Source organism: Gallinula chloropus (genome assembly GCF_964237585.1).
Source record: "Gallinula chloropus genome assembly, chromosome: 22".
Lineage (NCBI taxonomy): Eukaryota > Metazoa > Chordata > Aves > Gruiformes > Rallidae > Gallinula > Gallinula chloropus.
This window is the reverse complement of record NC_140107.1, coordinates 4,560,499-4,577,831: the sequence shown is the minus strand read 5'-3', so window position 1 is coordinate 4,577,831 and position 17,333 is coordinate 4,560,499. Positions and strand designations below refer to the sequence as shown.

Here is a 17,333-nt window from a genome sequence, read left to right as displayed (position 1 = left end):
CCGCGCTGATTGGCGGGGTGCGGCCGCTTGACCCGCCCTCTTTCGTCGTACTTCCCGTGCGCGTGTGACGGGAGGAGGAAGCGTCGCGCGCCGGCAGGCGCCCCCCGCGAGGATTGGCGGGGGGGGGGGTGGAGCCGGAGGTGAGGGAGAGAGTGAGACGCCGCCTAACACGCGTAGCGCTGATTGGCTCAGAGCTGCCACCCGCCATCATTGCGAGCGGTGATTGGCCGAGCGGAAGATGAGGCGGGGTGTGGAGGCGTCGAGCGATGGCGGCGCCTGAGGGCTGCTGCTGGGCCCCGGCTCCCCCCGCGGCCTGAGGGCAGCGGCCGCCCCAGGCTGGGCCCCGCGGGGTCCCCGCTCCTTCCCCGGCCTGCGGGCGCGGGGAGCTCTCCGCGGCTGCCCGGGAGGAGCCGCTCGGCCGCCCGCGCTGCCCGGGCGTTTCTCTGCAGGGCGCCTCTCGGCCCTGGGCCCGCCTTGGCCGCCCTGAGTTCAGCCGGGACCGTCGGAGCGGCTTTCGCCTGAGGGCCCCGCGGCGATGGAGGCGCTGCCCGAGCTCTACGCCATCTTCCAGGGAGAGGTGCGCGGCGCTCAGCCTGCGGGCCTGGCCCCGTGGGCGTTGCAGCGGGCGGCTCCGGCTGCTCCCTTTGCTGGCTGCGGGCTGAATATGAGCCAGCAGCGTGACCAGGAGAGCCAACGGCATCCTGGCTTGTGTCAGACACAGTATGGCCAGTGGGTCTAGGGAGGGGATTGTGCCCCTGCACTGGGCACTGGTGAGGCTGCACCTCGAGTGCTGGGCCCAGTTCTGGGCTCCTCACCATCAGAAGGATATTGAGGTCCTGGAGCGAGTCCAGAGAAGGGCAACCAGGCTGGGGAAGGGGCTGGAGGGCAAATCCTCTGAGGAGCAGCTGAGGAAGCTGGGGGTGTTGAGCCTGGAGAAGAGGAGGCTGAGGGGAGACCTTCTCCCCACCTCCCCTGCCCTGGCAGGAGGGTGCAGAGAGGTGGGCGATGGTCTCTTCAGCCAGGGGACAGGAGATGGGACAAGGGGCACTGGGCTTAAGCTGTGCCAGGGCAGGGGCAGAGCAGATAGTAGAAAAAAATTGTTGCTGAAAGAGTTTTTGTGGCCTGGAACAGGCTGCCCAGGGAGGGGCTGAGTCACTTTTCCTGGGTGTGTTTAACAGAGGGGAGATGAGGTGCTCAGGGGTCTGGTTTAGCTTAGACTGGGAATGGTTGGACTTGATGGTCTTCAAAGGTCTCTTCCAACCCTGTGACTGTGATTTGCCTCAGTGGTGGTTGGGGTGGGCAGGTGCCGTGCGGGTCAGCAAGTGGTTGAAGTTGATCTGGGTTCCCAGAAGCCATAGGCTCTGGCTTTCCCAGGGCTGGGGCTCCTAGGTCCTCTGCTGTGTGGAGCTAACTACACACTGGTGCTGTGAGTCTGGGGACAGACCAGCTGAAAAGCTGGAAGAGATAAAAATGGCTTTGCTTCTGGTGTGGAATTAGATTGGCTGGAGTGACTGTCAGACTGCAGTCTGACCCTGCAACGTGGTCAAAGCTGAGCCAGAAGCACCTCACCTTTCTTCACACCAGAGCTGTATAACACAGGCATGTGATAAATGGGGCTGGGCAGGTGATGGAGTTCAGAGGGTGAATGAATCCTGTCAGATGTGAGCGTAAACTCAGCCCTACCACCCTTCAGCTGGGTTCTCACATGCCTTGAGAATGGAATAGATCAGCTGTCAGTGACCCCAGAGACAATCTGCACTAACATCAGCTGTAAATCCACCTTACTAAACTGGTGTCATTGTCCCTTCTGCCCCCACATTCCTCATGGCAGAAAGATACCAAGGACTGGGTATCCCTGGCTGGCCCTGTGTGGAGCCAGGAGTTGGACTCAGTGATCCTTACGGGTCCCTTCCACCTCAGGAGGTTCTAGGGTTGGTATACACACCTGTGTCCAAGCTTCCCTACAGCTGTATCAGCTTATACATCCAAGATGAGATAGGATTTGTTGGCTGGCCACACCCACTCCATATTTATGGAACACTGCAGTGCTTAACCTGCCTTAAAATCCAAGACTGAAGGAAAGCAGGAGTACCATGTAGATTCTTTTGCATGTATTCTAACTTGTGGTTTGCAGGGAGGGCTTTTTGTGAAGGGCTTTGCTTTAGGTGATGTGTTGGGTTTTCTTCCCAGGTTGCTACAGTGACTGAATATGGGGCGTTCATAAAAATCCCAGGCTGCAGGAAACAAGGTTGGTTTCTCCTGTTTTATTCAGGTGTAACTTTATGTTGGTTTCTTTGAGCCAGGTGGTTGTTCTCAGAGTTAACAGATTGCCAGATTTTTAAAAAAAAAAGCTCAGAAAAGGTGGGTTTGAGGGGTTTTTTTTTCCCTAAATGAGGAGGAAATTGAGCTTCTCAGTATTTAGAATATGGGGGGGTGTTTGCATAAAGAAACCACTCAGAGGGTGACTTTAGGGAATCACCTTCAGGTATTGGAGAAATAGAGAAGCTTTCAATAATTAGGTAGTTTGTTCCACTTACTCCTTTTATGGCCACCATAAACAAGTTAAAAGAGAAAAAGAAGCTGAAGTAAAAAATAAACCAGAAAAGTTGACTTAAAGCTCTGCCAGTGGGAATCTGCAGTCAGACAGGGAGGGGATTGTCCCTCTCTGCTCTGCCCTCCTGAGGCCCCAGCTGGGGCTGTGTATGTTATAAAACCTACTCAGAAATTAAAAAGCATCAGCTAAAGATGAAATAAGAGTTAATTATTTTTTGTAGATTTTATTTATTAAAGGTACAGAAAATACTTTATCCCTGAGGATTGTCCCCCCACACTTTGGAGATCACTGTCCCAGAGGACACAACTTTGATTCAATAGAGACTTTTCTTCATATTTTTGTTTTTTTTCCCTTTCTTCTCTTCCAAAACCACTCTCAGGCCTCGTTCACAGGACTCACATGTCCTCCTGCCGTGTGGATAAACCCTCAGAGATCGTGGATGTTGGAGACAAAGTGTGGGTGAAGCTCATTGGAAAGGAGGTAATGCTGATTCTTGTTCCTTTGGTGCTGTGGAAGGGAATTGTACTGCAAAACCAGGGACCTGAGAACTCCTGAGCACAGAGGCTGTGTGTGGCTGTGGCTTTGTCGGGCTCTGTTTCACAGAGGGGTGAATTCTCCTTACCTCCAGGTATGACTTTGGGCCCTGACCTTCTGTGACTCAACAGAGAAAGGGAGCTTGGAAAAGCTGTGGTTTAAAAGCAACAAACTGCTCCCCTTCCTTCCCCTGTGCTGCTTGTATCACCTTAACCACGTGTTTTGGTGGCTAAGTGAGCAACTGGAGAGGATCCCAGGGTAAGAGCTGGTACAAACACATTTCATTACTTGTTTTGAGAGACAGGTGTGTTCTTGGCAGATGAGACTTGGGTTTGCTTTCAAGAAAGCATCAGGAGCATTGGTTTGGAGTAAGAGCATTACACATCCCCCCCTCTACAGTCTGCATTGCCCTGTCCCCTACAGAAGAGGTGAACATAGGCAGAGTGTCTGTATCAGCAGAGGGGTGGCAGCAGGGACAGGGAGGGGATTGTCCCTCTCTGCTCTGCCCTCCTGAGGCCCCAGCTGGAGTCCTGTGTCCAGAGCTGGGGCCCCAGGACAAGAAAGATGTGGGACTGGTGGGGAGGGGTCAGAGGAGCCACGGAGATGATCAGAGGGCTGGAGCAGCTCCCCTATGGAGAGAGGCTGAGGCAGCTGGGCTGGGTCAGCCTGGAGAAGAGAAGGCTGTGGGGGGACCTCATTGCAGCCTTCCAGTCCCTGAAGGGAGCAGAGGAACAGGAGGAGAATCAGCTTGTTAAAGGGTGGATAATGGCAGGACAAGGGGGATGGAGTGAAGCTGAAGGAGGGAAGGGTTACATGAGATATTAGGGGGAAGTTCTTTGCAGAGAGAGTGGTGAGGGGCTGGAACAGGCTGCCCAGAGAGGGGGTGGGTGCCCCATCCCTGGGGGTGTTCAAGGCCAGGTTGGATGGGGCCCTGGGCAACCTTGTGTAGCTCCAGGCCTGGAGGTTGGTGTCCCTGCCTGTGGCAGGGGGTTTGAGCTCTGTGATCCTTGGGGTCCCTATTTAAAAATTACTTGGAACAAAAACTAAAGACACTTGCATTGTTGAGCCATGGAAACAAAACAGGCTGACTGTAGTTTGCTGGGATCAAGGTGGAAGCATTCATTTCAGAGTTCCATGGGATTTGGCCATAAATGCTTTGCTTTTTGGTTTTTGTTTGGGTTTTGTGTGGTTTGTTTGGGTTTTTTTGGAAGAAGATGATCAGGTTGATACATTAAGCAAGGACTTGGTTTGATGTGAGATAAGGGAAATGGTTTAAGAAATCCACTCTTATTTGCAGGGTATAGAAAATCTATGTGAAAGAGTCTGTAGGTTCTTTTTAGTTATCACTGGGTAGATAAGTCTTAATTAGGCTGCTATTTTCTTTATCTGGAGCACAGTTGCTGGGTTCCTGACTTTGCTGTAGAGGCCAGGGGCACAAGCATGTGAGAGAGGAGCAGAGGAGGAGTTTGTTGTTCAGTTGCCTACAAATTACTTCTATGTGCCATAAGCAGGCAAACCAGAAAGACCTTTGCTAGCAGCACTGGTAAAAATGCAGAAAGTTGTAAGAAGGCTTGAAAAAACCTCAAAGATGTGACTTCTGCTCTTAACTCTAGAGTGACAGTGTGGACAGTCAGGGGCTTACTGGGATTCAGAAAGGACTAAGCTCCTAATGGAGACACTTAGAGCATTTTCAGTCTCATAAGAGGATTGAAATGGGAAAAGCAATATGAAGTTTTATTTCTTGGGATGCCAAAGTGCTGGTCCAGGGGGAGCTGCCTTGGGGTGGGTGAGCTGAAAATTACAGCAAAGCTTCCAGGCATACACCTTGTTGACTGCTCTTGGGTTTGGTCCTACTGGAAGCAGAACTTAACCTGAATGTTCCTGTCATTTGATTCTGCCTTGCTGCTGAGAGCTCTGCATAACAGCAGCTGTTTGTCAGCTAGAATGCTCTAAACACAGCTAGAAAGACAACAGAACAAAAGCATTTTCATGTAGTATCCTCTGTGGTGTTGCTCTGTGGCAACTAACCCTTTCCTTTCCTCACTGCAGGCCTCCAGACACAGGGTATTAATTAACATCATGCTCATTTAGACTTCTCATTCTGTATCTCTTTCAGATGAAAGATGACAAGCTGAAGCTTTCCCTTTCCATGAAGGTTGTTAACCAAGGCACAGGAAAAGACCTTGATCCAAACAATGTTTCCCTTGAGTAGGTAAATCTTCTGAGCAGAATAGAACAGATCAGGCAGGCTGCTGCCTGCCTTTTCCTGCCATGCTTCCTCTCCAGGTCCTTCCCCTTTTGCAGGGTGAGGGTGGGCTCTTCCTGAGCCCCCAGCCCACGCCAGCTGGTGGGCAGGCTGCCTGAAGGAGGCAGGCAGGAGCTGGTGGAGGCTGCAAGGAGTTCAGCCCTTCACTGCCTCAGCTATTTTCACTCCTGTGTTGTGATTGCTGTGTGCTTGTACTGGAAGGGCTGTTTGTCCCAGCTGGGTGTCTCCCTTTCATGGCCTATGAAATCAAATCTGAACTGCTGGGATGTTTCAGAGCTTTCTTACATACCCTTTTTTTGCAACATCTCTTGCAGATCAATTAAAATGGCTTTATTTTCCTACTGCACAAGTCTGTGTTCACATACTTGGTACAGGGGTGTTAGCACAAAGGATGTACCTGCAGCTCCTCAGGTTTGTGTAGAGTGCCCAGTTAATCTCAAGAATAGATGAGGATGGGTAGTAAGCTGTTCACAATGTAGTTTATTCAATGAGCAGTTGGGCAGCTCTGCTCTTTGACTGAACTAAGCAGTGCTTTTAGAGCAATGCTGGAAAAAACTTGTGTATAGATCATGTCTGTATGAATATACAGGGTTAAAGAGTAGAGTGGATTGAAACTGGAACTGTCCTCCTCTTTCCAGTCAGGATGAGAGGAAAAAGCGCACGTTCAGAGACTTCACCAGTCAGAAGATCACACTTGAAGCTGTCTTGAACACTGTGTGCAAGAAATGTGGCTGCAAAGGTATGTTCATGCAGGGCTGGCTTGTTCTTTTCATAGAATCACACACTGGTCTGGGTTGGAAGGGACCCCAAGGATCACAGAGCTCCAACACCCTGCCACAGGCAGGGACACCAACCTCCAGGCCTGGAGCTACACAAGGTTGCCCAGGGCCCTATCCAACCTGGCCTTGAACACCCCCAGGGACGGGGCACCCACCCCCTCTCTGGGCAGCCCCTTCCAGCCCCTCACCACTCTCTCTGCAAAGAACTTCCCCCTAATCTCTCATCTCACCCTTCCCTCCTCCAGCTTCACTCCATCCCCCTTGTCCTGCCATTATCCACCCTTTAACAAGCTGATTCCCCTCCTGTTCCTCTGCTCCCTTCAGGCACGGGAAGGCTGCAATGAGGTCCCCCCACAGCCTTCTCTTCTCCAGGCTGACCCAGCCCAGCTCCCTCAGCCTCTCTCCGTAGGGGAGCTGCTCCAGCCCCTCTGATCATCTCCGTGGCTCCTCTGACCCCTCTCCAACAGTCCCACATCTTTCTTGTCCTGGGGCCCCAGCTCTGGACACAGGACTCCAGCTGGGGCCTCAAGCTTCCTGTAAAGAACCTTCCTGCTGTGTATGGGACCAGCACAGGTTCCCTTCTTGCATATTTGCATTAATCTATCTTCATTTTGGTTTAACCTGATGAAGTTTTTGCCTAGCACAGGGATAGGGTGTTGGCATACTTGATGCCTTCTCAGTACCTTTTACAAGTCAGGCATAAAGTAGCTTTTTGTACACTGAGTTTTTGCTGCACCCTGCTTATCTCCTATTATTTACCCATAAACAGTTAAGCTGGAGTTAATTCTCTTCTGGAGAAGGCTAATGAAAGTGGCTGTCTAGTGCAGATGACTGTCTTTAAAATACCATTTGAAAGAATCCCCAAAGCTTTAAACTGGATTCTGCATATTTCCAGTCTGCTCTTTAATGCTGGTGTCTACTCCTGTCAGGCAGGTAGATGTTACCTGTCTGTGGTTTCCAGTACAACTGTTCAGAGGTCTCCAGACTAGAGAGGGCAGAACCAGAACCAGTTGATTTCCCCCATATTTATGGGTTTGGGTCTCATTTACCAGGTGCCTCTCACACCAGCTGACCCCCTTTCCCATACACTTCTCTGTGTTTAAGGCATGTTTCTACCAATCACCCTGCTCAGAAAAGAGTGTCTTTGGTTTTGCCTGACTGATCTTTCCAGAATGACCCAGGTTGTGTTTGCTCCTTGGCTTGTTCAATCAGTGTGTGTTAAACTAGCAGGTCAAAAACTGTGCAGCTTATTGCAGCTAATAATAAAATGATCATTGGCAGCACTTCAGGTGTTTGCAATGTGGGGTTGTTTATTTAAACAAAAAGGGGGTGATTTGCTCCTTCAAACATTATTTTACAGGTCATTTTGCCAAGGAGTGTTTCATGCAGCCTGGAGGTACCAAATATAGCCTCATCCCAGAAGAGGAGGAAGAGAAGGTGGCAGCAGGAGGACATGAAAGAGATAAAAAGAGCAGCCTGGCTGAGGATTCTTCAAAAAAAAGGAAGAAGGTATGAGGTTTCCTGCTGCTGGCCTGGAAAAGGGAGACAGAATTTAATTCATTCTGCATAGTTACATTCCTACAGCAGTTGTGCTTATGAGTAGCTGGTTCTGGGCTGAGAAGGTGGCTTGGTTTTGTGCAGGTTCTGGAGCAAAACAGGAATCTCCTCTGCAGACTTCATAGCAATTCTTAGGCTTTCTCTCTTTATTTTTGCTAAACTGCCTTCAAGACTGCTTTGTGCTGTAATGCACAGTCCTCAAGGTATTAATATACAGGTGGGTTTTTCCCTGGCCTTTGTGAGGCTCTGTAGAAACTGCTTCACTTTCATGGAATCCTGTCTTTCCTGCTGATAACCCTGCTGCTTTTCCCTTCTCACTTCTCTTGCCCTAGCACCTTTCTTTAACCTGAACTCAGTGCCCTGCTGCATTGCTACAGGGGGTGTCCTGACCCAGCCAGTGCGATCTGATCTGGGCTTATCTCTGTGTGCCAGCAGAAAATCACTGGCTCTGTTTGCACAGGGAGCATACTCTTTTTCCAGGCTCTAAAGCTGGTTTTGTCTCTGTGAAAATGTCAAGAGATAAGAGACCTTTTACATCCAGAGTTTGAACTCTGGCCTCAGAGTGTGCTGGGGAGAGTGAATCCAGACCAGGAGTTTTTGATGGTCAGTCCCTTTATACAGCGAGGAGTATTCCAGTTCTGAGCTTTAACAACAAAACTGTTCATCAGCCCCTTTGTGACCAGAATCTGACTTGTAATTACACTTCTGAAACCTTCTTTTATGTCCTGTCTGTACCCCTGGAGAGAAGCATCAGGCAAGCAGAGAAGATGGTGGGTTTGATTTTTACCCAAGAGTGGTAAGGACAGTGATAACGATTGAACAGTGAGAGCTGACTTCTGAGGGCTTGGTTTTCCCAGTACTGGTAGGAGAGACTGCAGATGCTGGTGGTCAGCAGTGCAGAAGTCTTGTTTGATAGCAACACTCTGCACTGGTAGCTGAAGTCTCACTTCTAGTCATGTTTTTCCCTGCTAATGTGGTACTCTCTGATTTGAGAGGAGTCATGGGGCTGTTTGTGGGGTTGTAGGTGGTGACTGCACTGGAGAAGAGGAGCCAGGCGTGTTGTGACTTCCCTTGGGGCAGCCCCTGCCCTGTTGCACCTGTTCCTGCCCTACAGTCACTGCAAAATGAAGTTAGTGTTAATTTGATGCCTAATTTTCAGTTCCTGTTTGCTCACTGGCGCTCAGGATCCAGTAGTGGGAACAGGCTCTCTCTTAGAATCATAGAATGGTCTGGGTTGGGAGGGACCCCAAGGATCACAGAGCTCCAACCCCCTGCCACAGGCAGGGACACCAACCTCCAGGCCTGGAGCTACACAAGGTTGCCCAGGGCCCCATCCAACCTGGCTTTGAACACCTCCAGGGACGGGGAATCCACTACCTCTCTGGGCAGCCTGTTCCAGCACCTCACCACTCTTTCTGTAAAAAACTTCCCCCTAATATCTAATCTAAACCTTCCCTCCTTTAGCTTTAGTCCATTCCCCCTTGTCCTGCCATTATCTGCTCTTTTAAAAAGTTGAATCCCCTCCTGCCTATAAGCTCCCTTCAGGTACTGGATCTATGACTCTTGGTCATAGATCCTGCTGGCTGGTTCCATCCCACGGTGTGGGCTCTTACTCAAGAATGCCTTGGACTTGTCTGCAGACTCTCATTACACTGTGGTAGAAAATATACCTACTGTCCTTCCTGTTCTGATCTCAGAAGCATGAGATTGAACAGTGTCATGTCTCAGATCCCAGGTGACCTTCCTGAGCTCCACACGTTGGGCTTCTCTCTTGCTGTGTGACAGCAGGCAGTGGTACCTCACAGGGCTGTAGCTGTTAAATGCTGTGGGGAACAATTAACTAAGAGGTGTGCTAATAGCTCCTTCTCCTATCAGTGCCTACCCACCAGGGAGGGGTTCCCATGGAGTCTGGTCCTGCTGAGACTACAGGATCTGTGGGCCCCAGTCCTGAATTTGTTACTAATTTTATTTTGGGGTGGGGGGATATGTCTGTGGATTAGCAGCCTTCTTTTAAATCTTGCTTGTTCCTTTGATCTTCCTTCCTTCTCAAGGAGGAGATCAAAAGTTTTCAGATGTTTTCCAGTGCTGGAAAATAAAACTTCTGAGCTTTTTGGAGGCAGGATGTGGGATCCTCAAAATGAATAGCTCCCTTGTTGTCTCGAGTGCCTGCTGTGATCTTGTCTGGGAGCCACCATATGCTTCCCTGGAGCCCCAGGGGGTTTTACACAAAGTAGAAATAGCTCAACCTGCCTAGTAACAGTGGCCCTGCTGACCCCATCCCATCCCATGTTTGTAACATAAATGTGGGGCTTACATTTTTAAATGGGTACTCAGGGAGCTGCTGTGTCCCAGGCATCTGCTGTCAGAGCCATACTGAACATCATGGTTTTGGTTGTTCATGACCAATGCATTGTTTCCTTGATCTGATTCTTCTGTGCAGTCCCTGGGTGCTCTTTGCTCTCCCAAGACTCATCTCCTTGCAGGAGACTTGCTGGACTCCTCACCCCCTCTTCTCTTGCTTGGCTTGCCTCTCCTCCCCCATGGTTCCTCAGTCCCTTTTCTCCAGCCTGCACCCCGCAGCATTTACAGCTTCAGGCCTCTGCCCAGGCTTCTGGCATGAGCATGGGCACGAGTCTTTCTGGTGACAGATCACCCTGTTAGTGCTCTGCAGGAGCAGGCTGTCCTGCATCCCATAATCCCTGAGAAAACATAGGAGCTGGGGGTGAAGAGGGGTGGAAGTACCCGAGGAGTCACGGCTGCTGCCAGCTGTGCTGCACAGCACTGCCCCCTGCTCACCTCTACTCCTCGGGTCACAGGGTGAAGGAGCTCCTATGGGAACGTGGCAGCATGTGTGGGAGGGAGGCATGCTGAGCAGGAATGAGCCCTTCTGCTTATCCTGTCTGTCTTTTCCTGAAAGATCTGCACTCTTGACACTAGGAGTAAGCCCTTTAATTTGAATTCTACAAAAAGCATCCCATCTTCTGCTCAGATACATCCCCTTACTTATCCCTGGGGTGGTTTGCTGCTGGTCTTGGGGATTGCATAGTAAATGTGACCTGAATTTCAGCAGACTTTGCTGCTCTTTCTCCCACATGTCAAAGGTTTCCAGGCAATCTGCTTGCAGATGTTGTCACTTCATGTAAAAACCACACCTCCTTAATTGGTGTTTTTTCAGTGACTTGTAGTTCATCAAGCCTTGGTCCATCCTTGCTTGCAGCTGGTACTTGTTACACTAGTTCTTCAGTGGCATTAGCTTAGGCTGCAGCTCTTCACACACTGTGCTCTTCTCTTGTTGCCCTTCTCTGGGCTTTGCTGGACTTTACTGTATTTATTTAATGACCTAGATCGATCTCATCAGAATAATTCTGACTGGTCCTCAAGTATTATTGGTCTGATCTAACAGTATCTTTAGTTTTCCATAATAAATCTTGTTTGGAATTAAGTTTGGTGGGTGATTTCACTTCTTTAATACTTAAAAATCCCTAGAAGGAATACTGGAGACACAGAAAAACACATATATGGGAATCCGTTCTGATTTGTCACAAGCACAGGCATAAAGTCTCTGAATGAGACAGTAACTCCACAAAAGGCTCTGTCAAACACTTAAACTTCTTGACACTCCCTTCTTATCTCAAAATCAAATACCTTCAGGAGGAATGAACTGTTCTAACATTCTTAAAGCATAGCCCTGAGCAACTTCCCTTACAAAAGGTGGGGGCAGCCTAGGGTGGTAACTGGCCCCTCTTGGTGCCAGCTTTTTAGAAGTAACTGGAGCAGTGGTAGAACCAGCACAGTGGTGGAGGGTTTTGTAGAGGAGAGATTTTTGAAGTGAGTTTGTTGTGTTTGGGTACAATTGTTACTGTTGCATAAATAGGCTGGGATGTGCAAGGAGCTGTGATGCACACGTCTCTGTACGGGTTGGCTCTTGGCATCTCTGCTGGGAGCCTGTGTGGGCAAAACCCACTCAAAATATTTACACAAATGCAGTGTTTGCAGTTCTGGGGGAGTGCCTGGGTGTGCCTGAGAGCTGAGCTTCATCCATCAGCAACCATGGATTCTGGAGACTAGTTTTAGGCTCTGGGTGTGGCAGAAATCTGTGTTCTCCTTTGGCACTTCTCTCCTGTCCCTGGACTTGTGCAATGGTGACTTGACCTGTAGCCAGTGGAACACTTGTGCTGGAGTTTAAAGAAAGAGAAGGCTGCTGCTTGTGTGGAATGATTCCACAGCAGCCCTGCCTCCTGCTACAGAAACTGTTAGGTTTCTGTGTTGCTGGCTTGCTTGGTGTTTGCATCCCAGTCTGTGCTGGTGCTGCCCTGAAAGCATTTAGTATGTGTTGGTGGAAGCAGTTCAGCTGTCAGGAGCCAAAAAAAGGGGAGGCTGAGAGTTAGTTAGGGATTTTTTTTGTTGGTTCTGATATTTTTTTCCAGCCAGCACAATGTCCACGTGTGTCCTTTTATTCCCCTGTAATCCTGAAGGGACTGGAGTGACATCCTGTCCTGTCTTCAGTCTTCACATGCTGAGAAAGTTTCCCAAGCTCTGGAATGAATCTCTGTTAGTTGTTAAGGTCTTGTCAAACTTTCTCACCATGTGCATGGGCTAGAAAAGCTTGAGAAAATGATCCTTACTGAATCCCTTTCTCTAGAAGATTTAACTCTTTATGATCCTTCTCTTGTAAAGACCATTAGGATTTGCTTCTGCCCTTACTCTGTGGGTTGGGAACATTCAAGTGATTCAGTCCAAGTTTTGACATAGTCAAATCTTGGGTGACTGTTCTGGGTTGGAAGGGACCCCAAGGGTCACAGAGCTCCAACCCCCTGCCACAGGCAGGGACACCAACCTCCAGGCCTGGAGCCACACAAGGTTGCCCAGGGCCCCATCCAACCTGGCCTTGAACACCCCCAGGGATGGGGCACCCACCCCCTCTCTGGGCAGCCCCTTCCAGCCCCTCACCACTCTCTCTGGAAAGAACTTCCCCCTAATATCTCATCTCACCCTTCCCTCCTTCAGCTTCACTCCATCCCCCTTGTCCTGCCATTATCCACCCTTTAACAAGCTGATTCCCCTCCTGTTCCTCTGCTCCCTTCAGGGACTGGGAGGCTGCAATGAGGTCCCCCCACAGCCTTCTCTTCTCCAGGCTGACCCAGCCCAGCTCCCTCAGCCTCTCTCCGTAGGGGAGCTGCTCCAGCCCTCTGATCATCTCCGTGGCTCCTCTGACCCCTCTCCACCAGTCCCACATCTTTCTTGTCCTGGGGCCCCAGCTCTGGCCACAGGACTCCAGCTGGGGCCTCAGGAGGGCAGAGCAGAGAGGGACAATCCCCTCCCTGTCCCTGCTGCCACCCCTCTCATGAGGGAGGATTAGGATTATGGGAGAATATGTTGTTTTTAAAGGAGATGTTGGCAGATTGGTCTTGGCTTCCCATAAGCTGGTGTATTATCTTCACAGGGAAACTGGGCTTGTCTGGAGGTGGTTGAAGCTAATGGAAGAAATGTCTCCTGGGGAGGAGATGGGAAGGCAGCAAGCCCTGTTCTTACTGCCATTGGGTCACTTCTGTTTTCCCTCAAGCAACTTTAAGACATTTTGTCTTTCTGGGTAAGATTGTGAGGTGGTACCAGAGGGTTACTGGTAACCCTGTGCCCTTGCTGTCAACACACACCTAAATGCAGCTCAGGCTTGGCTTTAACATGCACCCTGCCTTGGTGTGAGCTGCCTGAGCACCTCCCAGGCTGGAGCAGATGAAGCAGAGTCAGTTACTGCAGGGGATTTGTATTCTCTCCTCTCTGCCTCACTCTTTGTGCTGTGCTCAGCAGCAGCTTCTGGCTTTTGTTTGGAACAGATGGGGGCTGGTTTTTTTTAGTGTGGACTCTTCTGGATGAATATGCACGTGCTGCTGTGTCTCAGGCCTCTTTCTGTGAACTGGTTTTCTTCATGTGGATGCTTTGCAATCCCTTGCCAGCCAGGGTTGTTCACTTCCCCCTGGCTGGGGTGGATGTGTAATAGGCCTGAGGGTAACAGCATCTTATGGGTGCCTGAGGGAGGAGGCAGGATCTCATGGTGGACCCACAAAACCCATGTCAGGGCTGGGTTCTGACCTGTAGCTTCTGTGGCCAGCCCTGTCCTGCACCTGGTGGTGTTGGAGCCAACACCAACCATTGGGGGTTTGTACAGGTATCTGTGTCTGCTGCTGCTGGCTTCATCCCATCATGATTTCATTTTCTCTCCTTTGGCTCAGCTTCTAGGGTGGCTGTGGGTGTCAGCAGCAGCTGCCCAAGGAGAACAGCCCTGTCCCCTCCTGCCTGTCCTCCTGTGACTGGCACAAACTGTGCCCTTGGGCTTGCTCCTTTCTGCTTCCCCTTGAGATGAGCTCATGGCATTAACCCTGCCAAGGCGCAGTGACTTGCAGCAAACCTCTCCCAGTAAAGCTCTCTGCAAGCCCAGAGGTGGCCTTGAGCTCATTTGGAACACTCTTGGCAAAGAAAAGAAGTGGAGCTGTTGGCTTGGGGGGCTCCAGGCTTCTCCCATTACGCTCCAGTCCATAGTGGAATGTAAAACACACTCATATGTTAGGTGTAGGACTGTCACTTGACCGCTGTCTGTCTCCCATTGTGCTGCTCCCCAAAGCCTGTGCACAGCCCTGCTCTGAACAAGCCATCTTTCCTCTTTAAATTAGGAAAGCCTTGCCTTGCTGGCCCCTCTCTGCTCTGTGAAACCCTGTTTTGCTTCATCCCTTGTGTGCTCTTTATGTCCCTGAACAAAATTCACAATAGCTCTTTGTATGGGAAGGTCTCTCTTTGGTGGTGGTGTGGCCATGGGAGGAATCAGTGGAGCCTTGTTGGAGGCCACTGTTGCTGGGCTTGAACAGGAAGCTGGAGCTTTATATTAACCATATGTGAAATCAGATTGTCTTTAGGGGCCCACTCATGTGCAGGCTGCTTTTTTTGTCCCAGAACCGAAGGGTATTGGAGGAAACACTCCATTTGCAGGATGCTCACTTCCTTTCCAAAGCATCTTCCTCTATAATATACCTGGAAAAAAATATTTCCATCTTGTTCCAAGAATTGGTCAGCAGGATAAGTCTGTAGGTGTTCAGGGGATGAAAAAGGTCATGTGAGTGGGGATCAGATTTGGGTCTTTGCATGTTTGTGCCCAAAAGCTGACTGTGCCAGCTGATGCCTTCTGAGCCACTTGTGTTCCTAGCACTGGGACTGCTTGGATGGGTGCTGGTTGCCCATCTGCCTCCCATGCTGGCCAGAGGGCAGTGATTTACAGAGCCCTGAGGCTGTCCTGGTGCTGGAGGGCATGGCTGGCTCCTGAGAGCTGCAGTCAGCATTTCTCCTCCTTGCTGGAAGAGGGGTGAAGCAATGCACAGCCTGATGCCAGCACGGGCAGATTGGGTCATCTCCCCTGGTACTGCTTTCCCATTAAATGAGAAGGGAGGAGTGAAGGGGCAGGTGACAATCTCCTCTCTTTGGGGAGCAGGGATAGAACCCGAGGGAACAGCGTGAAGCTGCACCAGGGGAGGTTTAAGCTGGGTGGCAGGAAGAGGTTCTGTGCTAAGAGGGGGGTCAGGCACTGGCACAGGCTCCCCAGGGAAGGGGTCCCAGCCCCGAGCTGGGCTGAGGTCAGGAAGCATCTGGACGATGTGCTCAGTGCAGCTCTGACTGGGTTGGGCTGTGTGTGGAGCCAGGAGCTGGGCTGATGGTCCCCACAGGTCCCTTCCAGCTCAGGAGATTTGATGATTCTATGAAATTGCTCTACTGTGTCATGACACTGTCGGTGTCTGCTTTGGGCTGCTCTGCCTGATGTGGTTCAGGGGGTGTGTGTACCACGATACTGATGGTGGAGCAATCGCTGCTTGGGCTTACTGCAGGTGCCCCCAAATTGGGGATGTGGCTGTACTCCAGCACCAGCTGCTCTTATTCTGCCTGTGAGCTCTGCTTTTGAGCTCTGCAGAGCTGTTGCTTCTGGACTCTCTCGAGGGAGAGGGTGGGAAGCTGCGGGAGCCAGAGGGTGTGCAATCTGCTTGGAGGTTGTGCAAAGACTTGCTGCTTGCAAAAAGGAGGGCACTTTCCTCATCCCAGCTCCCCTCCAGGGATGTGTCTGTGGGAGACTGACCAGCAGTTCCTGGGCTTGGCCCTCCCTGCAGGGAGAAGGGCGTGTGGTCGCTGGGGCTCAGCACACCAGCGCTCATTTGCCGGCAGTCTGTGGGCCGATGGGGACGTGGCGCTGGACCAGCTGGTGGCTGTGGAAACCCACCTCTCTGGCAAAAAGGCTTCACCCTGACAACCTCTATTAATAAAGACTCAGTAACAGAGTCAGCTCTGACCGTGGAGGGCTGGGGCCAGGGAGGAAGGGCTCTCTTCTTGGGGTTTGGCTAACACTTTGCAGGCTTGGGTTTATGTTTTATACTCCCTCCCCACGCTGGTGGCTGCTGTGGAAGGACAGTGTTCTGGACTCACTGGGGTGGCAGCTGAGTGTCCTGTCTGTGTTGGAACACACCCCTCACAGTGTCCTGCTGCCCTGGTGAGAGCAGGTAACAGTTTTCTCCACGGGCAAAGTGTTTTTTTAACTCATTTTCCTTCATTCACCAGGAGAAGAAGAAGAAAAAGAAGCACAGGAATAAGCAGTCTTCTGACTCGGACTCGGACAGCTCAGACTCAGACAGTGAAGGGGCTCAGCCAGCCAGCAAGAAGGCCAAACATTCAGGGAAGCCCAGCAAGGCTCAGAAGAAGAAGAAGAAAAAGAAGCATAAGAAGAAGCCCCAGGATTGAGCTGGGAGGTGGGGGTCCTGGCACAGGCAGTCTCTGGTGCATGCCACCAGGAGTGAGCAGAACTGAACCAGTGTGCCCCTCGCTCCAGGGACAAGGAGTTCCCTTCTCCTAAGAGTCACGCTCAGCATGTGCTGTTCCAGGTGTTGACTTTGATATAAGCTGTTCTCTGTTCCCTGAGGTGTGGGCTGCCCTTCTGTCCCACCTGTACGCATTCCTGCCCCAACTGGGGCTAACTGCTGCCCTGTGTTGGCACCTCTCCCATCCCATCACCTCGTGTTTCGCTTGGCAGCTCTTCCCTCCCTGCACCTTGGGGACAGGGGTGGCTGTTTCTGGGCTGCATCCTTCAGTGTGGAGCTGCTCAGCTTTGGGCTGCAAACCCTCCCCCAGCCTCGCTCGTTTTGTCTGCAAACATTGGGAGTGGAAGAGTAAGAAGCAAATGGGGGAGTGGAGATATTGTAAGTAAACATTAACTGTGGTGTGTTTGCCGCCTTGGTAAGTGATGAAAAATAAATCTCTCCAGGCTCCAGTTGTACTTTGTACTGGATCTTTTATATGATCCATGCTTCATCTTGGGCAGTGGAAGCAAAAGGGCCAGCGGAGTGGGAGGGGATGTGACCAGAATTGAAGGTTCAGGGGGTTCTGAAAGTCCCAGCTGCTTTTGGAGCCTTGTCTGGGTGGGAAGGGGGTGTGTGATGAGGTGACCCCTGTGAGAAGCCCAGTGCCTTCTGGTAAGGAGCAACTGGAGCATCAATCTTGTAAATGGAGCTGAAGGCAGGGATGGCAGAGGGCCCAGCTGGGCTGCCAGGACAGCAGAGGAAGTCGTCTGAGCTTGTCCCTGGGCGCAGATGTGCCAAGTGGGGGGAACTGAGTCACT

At 51.0% G+C, this 17,333-nt stretch overlaps 1 protein-coding gene across 1 annotated transcript; it reads left to right on the top strand.

Annotated features, from left to right (window-relative positions):
- The first annotated feature begins 269 nt into the window (after positions 1 to 269).
- On the top strand, positions 270 to 16,979 carry ZCCHC17 (zinc finger CCHC-type containing 17). Its single transcript, XM_084274304.1, has 7 exons — positions 270 to 577; positions 2,191 to 2,248; positions 2,934 to 3,034; positions 5,205 to 5,296; positions 5,993 to 6,093; positions 7,494 to 7,642; positions 16,280 to 16,979. Exons 1-7 carry the CDS (start codon positions 536 to 538, stop codon positions 16,457 to 16,459), a joined length of 723 nt encoding a protein of 240 aa, XP_084130430.1. The 5' UTR covers positions 270 to 535; the 3' UTR covers positions 16,460 to 16,979.
- The last annotated feature ends 354 nt before the right edge of the window (positions 16,980 to 17,333 follow it).

Excerpts from the sequence above, each read along its gene's own strand:
- ZCCHC17 (XM_084274304.1), top strand. The coding sequence starts at position 536 with ATGGAGGCGCTGCCCGAGCTCTACGCCATCTTCCAGGGAGAG. Across the intron at positions 6,094-7,493 it reads CAAGAAATGTGGCTGCAAAG|GTCATTTTGCCAAGGAGTGT; the intron begins GTATGTTCATGC and ends ATTATTTTACAG. Across the intron at positions 7,643-16,279 it reads CTTCAAAAAAAAGGAAGAAG|GAGAAGAAGAAGAAAAAGAA; the intron begins GTATGAGGTTTC and ends TTCATTCACCAG.